The sequence below is a fragment of the Lissotriton helveticus genome, chromosome 5_1 (genome assembly GCF_964261635.1).
Source record: "Lissotriton helveticus chromosome 5_1, aLisHel1.1, whole genome shotgun sequence".
In the NCBI taxonomy this organism is placed as follows: Eukaryota; Metazoa; Chordata; class Amphibia; order Caudata; family Salamandridae; genus Lissotriton; species Lissotriton helveticus.
Window position 1 is genome coordinate 1,228,961,220 of NC_136065.1, and position 18,026 is coordinate 1,228,979,245.

Here is an 18,026-nt window from a genome sequence, read left to right on the forward strand (position 1 = left end):
CTACCCTGGTGGGCTACCAGTCTGTTCAATCATGTGTGGAATAATGCTGCTGCACCCTGAGTTTCCTGGTGTGGAGGCATTATACCCTATTTTATCAGATAGATGATGTGGCTAGTCAAACCTCTTAAAATTTGGGCTGCAAGAGGAACCTCGCTTTGATCTTGTCTCGCAGGGCCGGTCGCTCCACGCACCGCACGGCTCCCCGTAGGTGACCAGGACTTCTGCCCCATCAGCGCTGCTGCCGCGAGTTCGCCGCCGCCCTCGTGTGTCTGAAGTATCTTTTCTTAGATTTGCATCTGCATTGTGCCCTGTTTTTGCTACTGACCGTTTATTTTCTGGTTTATCTTTCAGGTGTCTCCATAACTGTTTTCCCCGTTTCCGTGCCCCCCCGCTCCCTGCTTCCCGCCGCTGCTCCCCTGCGGCCCCACCCCTTTTTCTTCTGTACCACGCCCCCTGACGCCCATTGGCTTCCCCGTTCCCGCCTCCCAGCTGCTCCTCCCTCCCACTTTGCCATTTATGGAGGACGCCGCGCGGAAGCGCAGCGGACGCGCACAGCGGGTGCTCCGCTGGCGCGCCAAAGGCAAGCCCGTCTGTGTCCATCCGCGCCTGGACCAAGCCCAGCACCAGAACCCCTGGCCACCTCGCTGGCCACATCCTCGACGCCATCTTCACCACCAGTAACCACGTCGCCTTCAACCACTCCACAGGACTACACTGGACCGACCACAGCTGCATACATTTCACATTCAAGAAGACCACATCTCACCACCACACGCATCGGATCCCCCGCAGATGTTGGAGCAAAGTCACCACTGACCAGCTTACCACGTCACTGAGCCAGAAACCACCTGCTGACAACAACATACCCGAAACCAACGACGCAGCTCTCAACTTCGCACAATGGATCACCAACTGCGCCGACGACCTCGCTCCACTGAAAAAACCCAACAGCAAAACCACCTCCACAAAACCCTCATGGTTCACAGACGCCCTCAAAACCGCAAAGAGAACTTGAAAAGACCTGGCGCCAAGAACGATCGACAGAAAACATGACAGCCCTCAAGGCCGCCACCCGCGAATACCATCAGCAGATCCGGAACACCAAGAGAACATCGTTCAAAGAGCGAATGGACAACAACACCCACAACAGCAAGGAACTCTTCAGCATCGTCAAAGAGCCCTCCAACCCCAACGCCAGCAACAACGACATCACCCCTTCTCAAGACCTCTGCAACTCCCTCGCCACATTCTTCCACTGCAAAATTGCAGACATACACGACAGCTTCGGACCCCAAACTCCACTCCAGGACAGCAAACCAACGACCCCCGGCATCAACATCGACTCCTGGACCCCCATCAGCATTGAAGACACCATCCACGTCATGAGCACTATCCACTCCGGCTCCCCGTCCAACCCATGCCCCTACCACATCTTCAACAAAGTAGGCACCACCATCGCACCCCACCTGCGGAACGTCATAAACAGCTCCTTCACATCAGCGACCTTCCCTGAAAACTGGAAACACGCAGATATCAACGCCCTCCTGAAGAAACCCTCAGCTGACCCCAAGGACCTCAAGAATTTCAGACCCATCTCGCTCCTCCCCTTCCCGGCTAAATTCATCGAAAAGACCGTCAACAAACAGCTGACTGCATTCCTTGAGGCCAACAACTCACTCAACCCCTCCCAGTCCGGATTCTGAGCTAACCACAGCACTGAGACCACCCTCATCGCAGCCACAGACAACATCAGAACCCTAATAGACAACGGGGAAACAGCGGCCCTCATCCTCCTGGATCTCTCAGCAGTCTTAGACACCATATGCCACCGCACTCTAATACACCGCCTCAGCAACACCGGAATCCAAGGAAAAGCCCTGGAATAGATCATCTCATTCCTCTCCGGAAGAACCCAGAGAGTCCGCCTCCCCCCCTTCCGCTCCGTGGCCACTGAGATCATCTGCGGCGTCCCTCAAGGATCCTCACTCAGCCCAACACTCTTCAATATCTACATGAGCCCCCTCGCCACCGTTGCACGAAAACACAACATCAACATCATCTCCTACGCCGACGACACCCAGCTGATACTATCCCTCACCAAGGACCCAGCCACCGCCAGAACCAACTTCCAGGAAGGGATGAAAGAAGTAGCAGACTGGATGAAGCACAGCCGTCTCAAGCTCAACTCGGACAAGACGGAAGTCCTCATTGTCGGACAGTCCCCATCTGCCTGGGACAACTCCTGGTGGCCATCGGCGCTGGGAACCACGCACGCAACCTGGGCTTTATCCTGGACTCCTCCCTCACGATGACCAAACAAGTCAACGCCGTCTCATCCTCATGCTTCAACACCCTGAGAATGCTCCGCAAGATCTTCCGGTGGATCCCCACAGAAACCAGAAGAGCAGTCACCCAGGCCCTAGTCATCAGCTGACTGGACTACGGGAACGCCCTATATGCAGGAACCACCGCCAAACTCCAGACGAGGCTCCAGCGCATACAAAACGCCGCCGCACGACTCATCCTCCACAACCCTCACCACAACCACATAACCACCCACCTGATAAACCTCCAGGGGCTCCCCGTCAACAAAAGGATCATGTTCAGAATGCTAACCCACGCACACAAAGCGCTTCAGAACATGGCCCGACTACCTCAACAGTCGACTCTCGTTCTACACCCCCACCCGCCAGCTCTGCTCCACCAGCCTCGCCCTCGCCATCATTCCACAAATACGCAGAACCACCTCCGGAGGAAGATCACTCTCCTACCTGGCAGCGAAGACCTGGAACTCCCTGCCCACTCACCTACGACTGACCGTGACCATCTCAGCTTCAGGAAGCACCTCAAGACCTGGCTCTACAAGCAGTAGGAGCCCCCCGCCTCCGCCAGCGCCTTGAGACCCTCAGAGGTGAGTAGTGCGCCTTATAAATGCTTTGATTGATTGATTTATTGATTGTCTCCCACCTCCTCTACCAAGGCTCTCGTAATTTTCCACCAAGACTCACCTCAGAAGTTGCGTCTTAATTGCAATAGGGCTTGTAACAGAATTTCCGGACCCCATGGAGATTGTGAAAGTTGTGGAAATACTAAAGATCTTTTTATTACCTAAGAACGTGTCAGGTAATGACAATCACCATCAGCAGTAGCTCACAGCAATCGGACAGAGGAGAAAGACCAGTCAAGTGCTCAGGGATGTGGCATAGAGAAAAAATGCAATGCCGCTCTAGTTAGAAACACGTGCTTTTATAAAACATAAGTATCAATGTTCTGGTGTGGGAAATCATCTCGAACCAATGGGGAAGAATCTACCGATGGGCTACTGCTTCTCCTCTCAATTCCCAAAGTAAACGCACAAGTCAACATAGTGCTATCTAGGTGTTGTTAAACGTTCGTACAGCTGTTTCACTCGAGTTAGGTTCTCACCGGAAACTTAGCAGAGCCTATACTGTTAGCTATATTTGGCCCGATTCGCAGAACTAACTTAAGACAAAATCCTAAACTTGCTACTTTTGGTATTCACAGAAGTTAGGATTTTGTCTTAAGTTTGTCTTAAGACAGACTTAAGACAGACTTAAGACAAAATCCTAACTTAAGTCTGTCTTAAGTCTGTCTTAAGACAAACTTAAGACAAAATCCTCACTTCTGTGAATACCAAAAGTAGTAAATTTAGGATTCTGTCTTAAGTTAGTTCTGTGAATCGGGCCCTCAGTATTTCCGTTGTGTGACAATGGACTACGCTAAGCAATAAAAAAAAAATTGTATCTACAATGTCCTGATTAGATCATGAGGTTCAGGCTTTAGGCAAACATCGATTATTTCTATATGCTGTCCTTCTATTCGGCATTATAAGCAGGTGGCAGAGGAAATTATCTAAAATATTATCAAATCATGTGGTGTGAGGAAGGAAAGAATTAAATTTTTTAAACAGCACATTTCACAGTGATGACACACTTTAGCAGGCCAACTGGCATAGATCTGCATTTCCTAAAAAAGGCATTCATTTTATTAAAGAAAAGGATAACGGGGAGACGGCGAGGCTTACCCCCAGATTCATCATTGTCCCGTTTTGCGAGCCCTTAATAGCGATTATTAAGGAATCGCTATTAAGGACTTGCACAACGGGATTCATGTAGAAATCGCAATTTCATTTGCGATTTCTACAGCTTCCTTATTTGCGATTAGCAAATTGCTAATCGCAAATAAGGAATGACTCCCCATTCATTCCTATGGGCCTTTAGGAATACCTAAAGGCCCATAGGAATGAATGGGGAGTCATTACTTACTTGCGATTAGCAATTTGCTAATCGCAAATAAAGATGTGATTTCAAGGGTGCCAGGGGTGTCCAAAGGACACCCTATAGCACCCCTGAAATGTAAATGTAGACAGATGTTGCGCACACACATGTCCTGGACATGTGTGTGTGTAACATACCACTTAGAAAAATGCACTAAAGTGCATTTTTCTACGTTTTCGCTATTTACCACGAAGTCAGACTTCGCAGTAAATAGCGGCCAAAAATAGCGATTTCGCAATTCTAAAATGGTTCATGAATTGCATTTAAGGAATCTCAAATAGAGATTCCTTAAATGCAATTCATCGCAATTTAGCGATTTCGCTATTTGCGATTTTTGCATTTGGGTTGATGAATCCCAATTGCAAAAATTGCGCTCGCAAAGGGCCAGATTCTGAGAATCTGGACCTTTGCGAGCCTATTTTCCGTTCATGAATCTGGCTGATAGTCTTGCCGAGCAGTGAATGTACGAAGGAAATGAGGGCTTTCTGCAAAATAATAAAGTTGCATGTTAACGTTACACATTTAAAGAAACGCACAATTTCCATACTTTGTTGTGCATTTTTGTCATTATTGTCTAGGCAAATATCAGCTTTAATTTGAGGTGATTTTAATGTACATTTTCCGCTCTAGCACTCGTGGGCCCGAGGTATACCTTATTGGTACTCTCTGTCCCCTGACAGCATGTTTAATGTTTATGTGGATTCAGTATTATATGTAAACCAAAGACACACAGGTTCTCCCGAAGGGCAGAGAGATCCCGATCCTGTGGTGATAAATTTGAGAGGTCTGTGGAGGAGATCCAATCTGAATTCATGTAATGTTTTATCTAAATTTTGAAACAGGTATTTATCAACTGGTATTTGCTGTATGGAATGCCATTGTCGTTAGATACATTATTGTTGCTAGAAGTCTGAACCATTAATACTGCATGCATCATAATGATGTTTTTTTTCAAGTGCGCGGATACGATTGGCTCTTTACAAAATACCACTACACATACATAACGCCCATCTGACAGAGGTAACAGCGACTGCAGCTCTGTTTGTAGTGGGCCCAGCCCCTGTGGGTGAGCAGCGCAGAGACTGCAGCGTTCTCAGGATGTCCAGTAATTCCAGCTGCCGCCTACAAGACCAACATGGTTACATTGTACGTGGGCAGCTTTGTCAGGCTCACAGAGCTGCGCTCACTACACCCTGGAGTGGGCAGCGCTCCAATCTCACTGCCCTCTTTCAACCTCATCCAGGACAGGCAAAGATTCCTCTCCCAACCCACCCTCATAGCTGATGCCAAACGGTCAGAGGATTTTTAGCAAGGCCTTGCAGTGGTCGAGCCTCCAAAGACATCCCTACAGCTTTCCATTTCCCTCAGACAAGTGTACAGTGGGCAATTCCACAACGCAGTGGTATAATACCTGTCCATTTGCTGGAATTGTACAGTAGAGGGCAACAGGCCTACTCTTCGTGAATGTGTTTATTTCTTTCACATGTGTATATGCCATCAGTAGCTCTATCTAAACAGAGTGTGCATTTACTGAGACAGTCCACCTGTGTTTTTTCCTTCCTCCTTGCAGACAACTACTCATGTGGTGGTATACTGTCCCAGCCAATTGGATCCTTTAGCAGCCCAAATTTTCCATCCCTGTATCCCAACAATGCCTATTGTGTCTGGAGGATAGAGGCGGACACCGGATTCTGCATCCAAGTTATCATCCCTAGTTTACGGTAAGCAAAGCAAATCATGTACGTTGACCTCTTAGCTCAAATCATTTGCACCTATACCCATAGCCAAATATAACCCTTACCACTGTCAAGAGAAGTGGACCTCTTCTTTCTGAAATTAAACCTCTCCATAGATGATGAGTAGGATTGGGTGAATCAGTAGATGGATGATTCTGATTTTAGTTCATTGGGGTGTTAGCTTTGCAGTGCTGCATCTGTATTCTTGTGGTTTATTCTCGGCTTACCAGAGATTCCACAAAGGAAAGATTAGCACAAACTTGCTGCATCCAAATGCCAACTTACAATCATAGGTTAGTGAGGAGAGCAGGCCTCCACATGCTCGGTCATATATTTAGATTTGATGTTCAAACCTTTAAAATAATACCAGGTTATTATGTTGTTTTATCATGTTATGTTAATGGACCCTATACATTACATCCCTGCCATTAGTGACCTCTATATTCCTGTTTGCTAGTAGCTGTGATAGCAGATTAGCAAGCAAAGTAGTTATTTTGGCGATAAATGTATTTTTGGAACTATTTTAGGGGCAAATGCTTTTTATTTTTTTCCCTGAAGGGCCCGTAGGGAGGAGTATATGTGTTGGGCGACCTGCTTCCCAGAAGGTTTCTTGGGGGTAATCTGGTGCATTTTACGTATTTGGTTCCAAGACTCTTTAGCAGATTATTTAATGTGCATTCTACTTCCCCTCATTGTTTTCTCTCTAGGGGTCTGCTATTGATGTTGGAGGGGTTAAAGTGGACACCATTTGCACCTTTACAAGATATAGATATCATGACTTTGACACTCAATCATTCTTCCTGGTGGGTCGATTATCTCTGCTAGGAGGTTGGGGGATCTGGGCACTCTTTCCTTCAGGCTCCTTTTTTGTTGAGTTTTTGAGGATAGAGTTGTCATGCATCCTCTCCCTTCCTTAATATCTAAGATTAATTATTTTTTCCACAGGGATCAGGCGGTGATTCTTCCACGGTTTTGTCCCTCTTTTCTTCTTCAGAGGAAGAACTTCTTCATAACTTGGATGTGAGGAGAATAACTCTTCTAGTTTATCTTCAGAGGGAGGCTTCCTTCAGGGTTTCTAAGTCTTTATTTGTCAATTTTAGCCCAGCTAAGAAGGCTACAAGCCAATTGTTTCTTCTCCCAATCACTGGGTTCGATCCCTCATTTCCATGGCTAATTCTGTTTCCGACTTCTCAAATCCTTATGGCATTGAGAGCAAGTTTACTTGAAGCATGACCTCCTCAGAAGTGGAGCTTCTGGATGCTTCTATTTCTGAGATTCATTGGGGGGCTACTTTGGCTTCCTGCCCACTTCTGTCTATCACTATCAATTTAGGCATGGAATTGGGGTGCAAGATGTCCTTGCTTGACGAGTATTGGCCTTAATGAACCAATAGGTATTATTTAATAGGTATTATTTAATGTATCCACTCTCTGTATGTATCTTCGTCACTCAAATTTCACTAGGCTTGGAAGCATGCAGGTTTTTGAGTTGTCCTGATTCTTTTGCCATTGTACTTCTCAATCGTAAAGTATTGGAAAGTGAAGGGAGGTGATAAAGTTATGCCTCAATTATGTACAGATAATTGCATTACTCAGAGCCCTTACTCCTGCTTTCCATACTGATATCCCTCTCAGTTCCACCAGCCCAACAACAAAACGTCACTGCTTGGTGATTTTTAACAAACTGGAGGTTGGGGGAGGAAGGATCCTTTTTATTTACAGCTGGCTCACTTGAGATTGGTTGCCTGTTGAGACAGGACCAGGGTTCAATACCCGACTCGGCGGGTCTTGGGCTCAATTTCCTCGGACCTGATAATTCTCGCCTTGGTGCCTATTCTAATCATGGGTCGCACTCTGCAACTCTGGGCAATAGCTTGCTTAATCTCCATAACGGCCCCAAAAGCGCTGGGATGCCTGGCTTCACCGTGGGGATGCCCAGGAGTGGACATTCCACAGGGAAAAGCCAGGAAGGGTTCCTAAGCGGTATACGGACAGCGCCGGGACACTTCCGTTGGAGGTAGCTGTGCGCTCTACAAATGCTGGCATTTATTTATTTTACCAGTAAGTAATTGAGACATTACAAATTAAGTACATTCTCAAACCCCATGAGAAGTAACTCTGCTACTATTAACTTATTTACACATATCAAAGCATATCAAAGCATAAATCAGTCATTCACTTCTTCTTGAATAAATGTGATGATCTGTGTCTTTCTTTTCTCAGCCTGGAAGTACCACCTGGTTGCATTTATGATTACGTTGAGGTGTATGATGGTTCCCATAATACCTCTGCTCTGCTGGGGAAAATCTGCAATGACTCATACTACAGCTTCACATCTACGTCAAACAGAATGAATGTCCTGTTCAAAAGTGACTACATCATCACATTATCTGGGTTCCAGGCCAACTATTACACATACAGGTGTAATACAAGTAGCACAAGTAAGTTTAGCCCCTGAAGTAAAGAGGGACAGCTGGTACTAATATACTAATATAGCCGCCTTCATGCCAAGCAGTGATAAGAATTTACACAGAAGGTTTGAATGACATGCCGCGCTCAGCTGTGAGAGTCGCCTGCCTTCTGGTGCCTGCCAGCGGAGAGTTTGACACATGTAGCCAGGCCCTCAGCCAACCCCACACAGCATGTGTTGGAAGACCATGCACAGGGTGAGATTGGCTGCCTGCAGGGGGATCCTCTGTCTCTGGGAGGGTTGGCCTCAAGGCACCGTGTTGCCAATACCCTGCTGTGATTGGCTAAATGGCGTGCAAGGCTTGGAATTGGTTGCCTGTGGGGGGCGTTTGACATAGGGCCTGGCTTTATGTATGGTAATAAAATATTACTTTAAGTTAAAAATAAAACAACTAGAAATTCACTGAGAAAAAACAAAGGTCAAAGTAATGTTATAGATAGCTGAATATGTCGGTGACATTGTGAACTAAAAAAAAGACACAAATTCAGCAGTTATAGGTAGCAATGCTAACTATATCTTGCAATCTGCTATGGACTGCTTATGAGCTCACATATTACATCACTCATGACAAGTTCTATGATGTAATTATGATATCACTGATGATATCTCAAATGACATCATTGATTACATCACTGAACAGATTTACATAAATCACAATAGCACACTTGTTGGTTAAATAACTTTCTGCCAAATTTGGTATAATTGAATTCAGCCATTTTTTTCTGTATTGTTTTTAATTTTTCCAATGAAAATTGCATGGGAAAAAGGGTGTTTTAGAACCCCCCCCCCCCCTCCTTTTACCCCGCCCCTGTTTAGTATATCGCCCTAAAAATGTCCAGAAAGGAGAAGAGGTGGATGAACTATTTCTTTTTGGGAAAGTTTTGTGAAAATTCCTCAAATGGCACCAAAGTTATTAACAAAACAAAAAATGCTCCTCATAGAGAAATGGATTCCTACATAACTACACAGTAGTTACTGTGTAATACATAAATAGCCCGTTTGCAAAAAACGTTTTATGTAGCAATACAACAATAGTACTAAATAATATACAGATCAAAGCAATGGAATCCAAAGTTGCACCCATGTAGATACAAAGCAAACCAGGGGTGAAAAGGCAATGTTGTTGATTTTGCAACAAAGTATTGAAGGAATTGAGAGGAACAAAGAGGTAAATCCAATAAAGAATACATTGAAGGGATTTCCTCACAACTCAGCCGCTGTAGTTCTTTGGTGCTAATTACAAGCAGCAAGCCAAATGTCTACCTCTGTGAAAACAGGAGTGTGCTCATGGATCGGAATTCTGAGCTTTGTGATAAGTATCACAAATCTCGCTGTTTCCCTACAACAGATTTCAGTAAGTCAAACTCTCCAAAATCATAAGGCCTTGGAAACAGGCAAAACGTGCTATTTCTAGAGTTTTAAATGCATATTATGCATGTTATGCCTATTACCTAAGTAAATACCATGGAAAAGAAGCATTTATCACACCTGGTAAATACCTCAACCTGAGGCCAAAAATGAATGTCTGTCAATGCTGTTCAGTCTTTCTGTAACTACCTGTCCTGCATACACTTCCTCACTCTTTGTATTGCACAATATTACTTGCTTTAAGTGCACCTGTGACATTGCTCCCCCCTCTCTTGTATAGTTCTCCAGTGTTTTATAGCCAGGAATGTGCTATACAAGCACCATAAATACTGTCAAAAATCGATCAACTATTCTGAAAAATGTTCATGAAAGGGTAGGAGCTCAACTTCTTCAATACTATCTATGTTCCTCTCTTTTATAGCTCAACGGACCACTGCAAGTGGCAGAAACACAACTGTACCAGGTATGCCCTTTGTCATAATTGTCATGTTTGAATGAATGAAAGAGCACATTCTCGTATGCCTGCCATAGAAAACAACATGTCTAGATCTAGGGCTAGGATTCTGCAAATGAGGCACTAGGAAGAAATTGGGGACGTTGCGGTCAAATGAGAGCTCTACCAAAGGTGACAAGAGAGACTTCACTGTGACCTTAAACTGCTGGAAGGTTGGCAGGAGCACAAAAACGTTAAGTTATGGTACTTTGTGATTGTAATTGTATTTATATAGCACTTACTACCCCTGACGAGGCTTCAAGGCACTTTTTGGCGAGTAGCACGCTACTCCGGAGCCCAAAAGGATTAGTGGTGGATTAATATAGGGAATATGAATATAGTATTAGTGTTAGTATAGAGGGGTACAAGTCAGTTTAAGCCGGAGGACTACAGTATTGAAGGGATAGAAGAGGGAAGAAAACCAAAAGTGCTAATTGGGAGATCCTAGTAGTAAATTGAGGTCTGGGATGAATAAGATAGAGGAGGGAAGAGCCTACAGAAAGGGATTAGGGAAAAAGAGAATCAGAGTAGAATCATAAGGTTTGGAATGAGTCAAAATATAGATACTTGAAAGAGAATTTAATTGGGGTGTTTGGGAGATGACAACGATAAACTGATGTTTTGGATGGGCCAGGCGCTGTAGAAGAGGGAGTAGTATAGGAAGGTGTTTTGGGGGGATAATAGTAGCAGGAAGGGTTTGGAATGAGAGAGAGTGAAAATAGAGGATACATTGATAGAGGTGTAGGGTGATGGTGCACATATGATCAAGTTCAGTAGAACAGGTAAAATCACCCCCAAGACAGCCACAAGCAATATTTCGGTAAATCATTACGCAAAGAAATGTTTTCCTCTTTCTATGTAGAAATGTATGATTCAATGATGGCCTAGAGTGGGAAAAAAGCATGTGCTTGCTTTTCCAAGCAGGAGTGAGCGAGGTAATGTGTATGTAATACCGTATTGGTGAACACACAGTCTCAAAATGCTGCTAGTGATGTAACTAGGCACATAATGGGGCACTGAGGGTTCGTCTTTGTGTAAGCCTTGTCCTGCTGGAAGACAGCATGACGTGAACAATAAAACAGCCTAAATGTCACTGATCATGGTACAATGTAATACAAATCACAGCTGTGAAATAGACACGTGAATGGACAAAAATCAATATGCTCAAGAGTAGCTATTCCAAGGCCAGATTTGAAACTCCACATGTGAGTGTGTCTGTGTAACGCGGGGTAGAAGTGGCAGGCAAAGGATTTATAACATCGGTAACAACAGATAGCGAAGACATTGTCAGCAAAACTATTCTTGACATTAGACAACATTAAACTAAAAATGTACATGCCTGAGGCTATACACAGGTCAGAAACAAACAAACAATTTCGAAGGATTACACGCATGTATGACTCCACTAGGGACCACCACTGAATGTCCTGCGATGACATTCAGGCAAAGGTTTCATATGTACAAAGAAAAATTGCATTGATAGCTCAGTCTATGTAGAGAGGCATCCAGGCTTGGGAAAGAGTAGCTACGTCCATCCATATTTAGGCATCTGTAACAGTATATATGTAAATATCAAAACATTGTATCGATTTATTCTGTATAGTGAAAAGCTGAAGACCATGTTCAGTCAATCCTCTCTGCTTTCAAGTTGTCGATTTAATTTAGCTAGTCTGCTTATAATTATAATTCAGTAATTTTCTTTGACTTATTTATTTAGGTACTGTCCAGAGCACTACTGTCGGTAAGTTGCCACATCCTTGTTTTTTGCTAATGCCTCTTAGCCTGTTCTGTTTGTCTGATGCTGCTTTCATGGAAGTACTCTTTAGCGTACAGCGTCTATTCAGTTTGCCTTCTCTAATCTATATAATATAATATAATAATAATATAATAAAAAAATAATAAACCTCTCACCACCTCCACCACTGTCTAAATACATTTATATTGTTTTATGAACCAATGTGTATGTTGATCACTGTGTATGAACTGTTTCTTGTACGATGTATTTGGTGTAAGCAGAGTGCCATCTCTGATCACCTCAGAGCGAAGAAACCAAAATAATGGTGCATCAGGAGTTGGGGGGAGTCTCAAGTTCACGCTAGAGCGGCTGAAAGAACCACAATCTGTTCCTTTGTCGAGGTGCTCATCCAAAGCATCTAATGCTAATGGAAAGTCCACAGTAACTGTCTGAGACAGCAAAATGGTCTTGAGACAAATCTACTCAATCAACAGTGACCTAACCAGAAGTTTGGCCATTGAGTAAACATATTTAGTGCCAAAACAAACTACAGCATTGGATAGGGGTTTCAGATTTCTATTAACGCAGTTTGTGCAAGCCAAGTATATTGGGTGCTGAAGAGAAAGAATCCGAAAAATGGTTGTAATGCATGCCTCCATGGGCATGGTCTAGTTGCAGGACTTCAAGTTTTCTGGAGACTTCCACGATCTCATGAACTAAAAATGACTGCTCTTTGCCAACTTCTATTCTCCCATCTTGTGCCGGTCCTTATGTTTGTATATGCCTTTGGTCAATAGCAAGGCAATTGAATTGTTGGGTTGGGTAGGCTGGTAGAGGGGCAATGCCAGAGCATAGGAAGCACCACAAAAGGCTTCAAGAAAAAGGTGCTCCTGGAAGAGAGTTGAGGGATGTCAGAAGCCACTGACTTTATACTCAGGATGCAACCGGAGTGATGTATTCTTCTGCCTCTCACCACCTCCACCACTGTCTAAATACACAGGAATAGGAGCTCCAGTGGTAGAGACCCAAAAAGGGGTTGTGGGTAAGAAAGAAAAGAGAGACACTGCACTCTACCACTCTGACTGGCCACTTTTGCTGGACTTTGATGTCTTCAGCATGTGCTGGGTGCCTTAAGGTAAAAACTGATTTTTAGTAATTGGTCATGAATGTTGTGCACTTAACAACAATAGTGAATGTATATATTTTAACAATATGTCTGTTTAACCAACTTTCTACCCGTTGATGCAGAAATTGGTACTACTGAAACTAAAAATGCGAGATAAGTATCGTAAACATTTGTTCATCAACACTTATCTCTATGAGTAGGAGAACTACCTGTCTCTGCACCCTGTATGAAAGATGAGTAGTCATTTCTACTCGACTTTTGAGTACCTGCAAGGTAACTAGCAATTATTAGTATTCTATAATTTCTACCATTGCAACTCTTATAAGCATTACTAGAATGCTAACAGTTCAAAAGGCATATTTATAAAGAATGAGCAGCGTTGCCCTAACTTAAGTATTCTTCCTGCTCCCTCACAGGGTAAACCTCTAGTTTAACATGGTTTGAAGTTTGTTTTCATAATACAGATCTACTCCCAGATTCTAATAACAGCTGTTATTTGTGAAGAAATCCTGGATCTGTGTAGCAAGGTCATAGCTGCAGCAACATTGTACCACGACTTGCAAAGATACAGTGGGCTACAGAGAACTTATACTCATGTATCTAAAATGATACCACACATCTCCAAAGCTCGTGAAAGTTCATGGCCTGCGCAGAAATGTAGTTTGTCATCAGGGTATTATTACCCTTTCTTTCCTGAGATGGACTTAGCATAAGCAGGTTTGGAGTGTCATTACCTAAGTCTTAAGCAGTAAGATATAGCTCTAGCTATGGTTCCTGACATGGGATATTGGGACACTGTTGTTATTTAACTACTCGGGCTAACAAACATGTGTGGCACTGGTAGGCTGGTACTACCGCACTAAAATATTGATATCACAGGGTCAAGCATTTATTAGGTGTGGTATTTCTGGATGTCATGACCCTTTTCAGACGTCCACGGGGCATGCAGGGGCTACTGGGCCGTGGTAGTTCAGGCCTTTTACTCCTGATGCCCCAGGGCCCAACCTACTATGGATCTGAGCAACTGAGCCAAGTACCCCTTCTTCACTTGACTCTCAGTGGTAGTTGTGGACGAGCAGTCACAGGCTCCCTCAGGGTGGAGTTGGTGGGGGCAGTGTAAATAAGGTGAGTGCACACAACTCATAACTCAAATGTCAAGTGAAACATTTACTTTTATAGGAAAAAATATATTTTATTTTGAACTTTACACTTTCAAAGAAATAACATACATGAGCAAAAACATAATCCTCTTAAGGTCGTGTCTCTGGTAGTTGTCGGGAAAATTGTGTCCCACCATCTTCCTTATAACATGGTCGGAGTTATTCCACATTCACAGGCGGCCACATCCCGGGAATGCTCACTAATAGGCTGTATTCAAGAGTTCCCCTTTGACTCGGAATTAGTCAATAGTGTCCCTTGCTCAATTTGCCACTGGATTCAAGCTAGCCTGGCTGATGACGGCTGATTAGCCGGAAACCGGTCCCAGGATGCTTGTTTCCAGTCCAGGGAAGACATGGCTTGGTAGTTCGGGCTGGCCTGTTCGCATGAGGCACAGGGGCAGACTGATTTGCATATGGCCATGTCTGAACTGGGGTGGCGGAGTGAGCTAAAGAATGATGATGGATTAAACCCAGATCAGTTGACTGGGGGTGAGTGCTTGCATTGTTCACCACTCCGTCCATCATCCCCTTTGGTTTTTCTGTATCACTGTCACCAGAAAGGCCCCCAGGGCCCCACAGGCCCAGTTTGAGTCTTACTCCAGCAGTATGGAATCATTCAGCAGTGCAGCGAGTGCCCTCTCTGCGGGTATTCACACGTCCTAATCCTGTTCGGTGAAGTCAGGCTGCCTGTGGTAGATGCAGCAGCACCTGGCAGGCGCTTGCTCTCTCTTCTCGAGCAGCGCTGCCAGCTTATCCACTCCAGAGATCAGAGCTGCTCCTGATCCATGAAGACAAAGTAAGTCACTCTTCCCCTCACATGGGCAGGGGGGATTCATTCCTTTGGCTCCCGACTGGAACCCAGTGAGGGTTCAACTTCTTCAGCTGCATGCTCCTTACAGGTTAATTAGTCAGGTGCAGGTCTTGTTGTGCAAGCTTTACCCACCGGTCACAACTGCAATCTTCCACTTGGGAAATGACCTGAACATCTGGCAATGTTAGTACGGGCAGCCTCTTTTGGCATATGGGTGTGCTGCAGTATTCCAGTTGGGCTGTAGGCTCCTCTTGTGCACTCGCTCTTGCCATTAATGCCCCTCTTGTCACATAGAGTAACTAATTAGGGCATACATTTCCTGATGCTCTGGCAGCAAATAGTTCAACAATTGCCCTCTCTGGCATGCAGGGTTACCTCAACAAGGCGGTGCAGGTGATACAGCACTGATTACATGGCTCAGGTCAATTTGGAGCTCTACTGGGAAACTGGAGTCGCCAGATTACTTGTGCACATGGGCAACTACCTTGTTCAGAGAGTTCTCTTGGTAGGGCTCCTGCTTGACCTCCCTCCTATCAATGCTCCCCTATTCCTCACAGGGCTCACTGGTTTTGGCAAGCAGTCAGGCTCTGGTGCTTCAGTCTCCAGGGCATGTGATCCTGGCTTCCCTAGGTAGTGTTCCCTCACCCAGCAGTAGACTAGCAGACCTTTGCCTCTAGTCCTAGTCACAGGAAGAAGTCTTGCAGAGCTTTTCCTTCTCACACAGCCACCTGTTTCAGATGACACATTTTGGGGTCTCAAACTCCTCTTCTTATAGTCCATTTTAAGACATTAAATGTGATTTAGGGTCTCAGCCTTTGAATTTTTGTGTTGAGGTTTTGCTTAGTTTGATGTTTATATATTTCCTTTTTCTCATTCCTTCTTGAAAGGCTTTCTGTCACAGCAGCAAAGACTCCGAAGTTGACAGACCCACAATACAGTTCATGGAAGTGACCAAAGTACACACCTGGATGTCAGACACAGTAATACGTGCATCAAACGGTTAACCCTGGGCTCCCTTTCATGAATCCCTTAACAGCCACATCTCCAGGGCCAGACTGGCCATAGCGGGCACCGGGCAATCCCCCGGTGCGCCGCACGAGTGGGGGGGGCCTGTTTTGGGCCCCTGGGGGCCGTTTTAGTTACAGGGCCTGTACCCAAATCGTCCGAAAACCGGCCCACAGAGTTCTTGTCGGCAACTCCAGTGGGGAGGCGGGGCAGGCGACCGAGCACTTCGCTGGCCGGTTGTGGTTCTCAGTCCGGCCCTGCACATCTCCTTCATGAGATGTGTCCAGGACCCTTCCCTGTGATCTATCACTGAACCAAAGAGCACCCTTTTGAAGTGTAAAGAGGATGTCTCTTCTTTCCTTACTCCCGTGTGTGCTCTACCCAGCTCACAGGAATGCAGCATTACACAGATCTGTTTGGGGACGATTCCTCTACGCTTTATATCTTCACCAGGCAGGCCTGGGCTTCCCAAAATGGACCTTAAGGTCCTCCATCTAATGTACCATGGTAGGCGCATTAGCACTCAGTATGCATTCAAGGCACACTTATTTCTCAGCACTATAATGTCCATGCACTGTGCAATTATATACACGCATACATTCAGCACACACATATAGCCTACTGCTCAGTACTGGAGCGGTTCTGTATTATCCAAGAGTGCTCTATTTGCAAACACACACTACCAGCACACACATTCACCATGTACGTGTTGCACAAAACCCTTCATGTATTGGACCTCATGCAAGCACACAAACACCCAGCTCATGCTGCCATTGGGTATGCACTGCACACCACTATGTCTTTTATATAATGTATTCCCAGCAGGCATACATACACTCCACAAATACAAGGTAAGTTACTTTTCCCCTCACAGGGGCAGGGGGGATTCAATCCTTCAGCTACTTTTTGGAGCCCAGCGATGGTGCGATGTCTCCATCGGCATCCTCCTTGCAGGAGAATTTGTCATGTACAGGCTTCACCCGCCGGCCACAATTGCAGTCTTCTGACTGGGTAATGATACAAACCTTTGCCAATGTTGGCAGTGAGGGCACTTTCTGACATACGGGGGTTGCCACTGCATTCCATTTAAGTTGAAGACTGCTCCGGTGCACTCGCACTCACAACGGCCGCCCTGCTTGGCATATGGAGTCACCGATTAAGACGTGCACAAGTATTGATGGTCTGGCACCAGACAGTTTAACGGTGGAGCTTTCCGGCATGTAGGGTCACCTCAACAAGCTGGTGCGGGCCTGGGACTTCCTCTATGGCACTTACTACATGGCTTAGGTCAGGATGGCCCTCTTCTGGTATACCAGGGTCGCCAAATCCCTCTTGCACACGGGCAGCAACGTGATCGGTGCACAGTAGTTCCCTCACACCTTGCTCAAGGAGTTCTTTTGTAGTGCTTCCTATTGGACCTTGCTGATTCCAATGCTTGCCTCTTCCTCACAGGGCACACTGGTCTTGGCATACATACTCTCAGTACATGGACAAAACACACATATATTGCACAGCACTGCTTCGTCCCTGTACTGTTCCTTTCCCAGGCACACATACATCCAGACAGAGACACTAGTCCTGCGCAGTGCAGCACTCCACATCTAACTGATTAAGTGCAGGGGTGAGTTAGAGGATGTTTCTGTCCTAACACTGTATTAATCTTATTGTTTCAACTTGAATTTCTGATATCATGGTAATGCTGTAATTCATCTGCTTCTAAGGGACTCACCTCAGAATATTGTCGTGTTTCTTCACCTCCTGCAGGTTGTGGCAATTACTGTACATCTTTCAATCCCAGTTGCAGAGATAGTCTAGGGTTCAGTGG

General features: G+C 45.2%; 1 protein-coding gene across 1 annotated transcript in view; it reads left to right on the forward strand.

The window, feature by feature from the left end:
* Positions 1-18,026, forward strand: part of LOC144752607 (scavenger receptor cysteine-rich domain-containing protein DMBT1-like) — a 1,088,995-nt gene that overhangs the window by 735,216 nt on the left and 335,753 nt on the right. The window contains exons 47-50 of the mRNA XM_078640489.1: positions 5,869-6,019; positions 8,257-8,474; positions 10,293-10,334; positions 12,082-12,105. Of these exons, the coding sequence (XP_078496615.1) occupies positions 5,869-6,019; positions 8,257-8,474; positions 10,293-10,334; positions 12,082-12,105 (435 nt within the window). The remainder of the gene's footprint in view (positions 1-5,868; positions 6,020-8,256; positions 8,475-10,292; positions 10,335-12,081; positions 12,106-18,026) is intronic.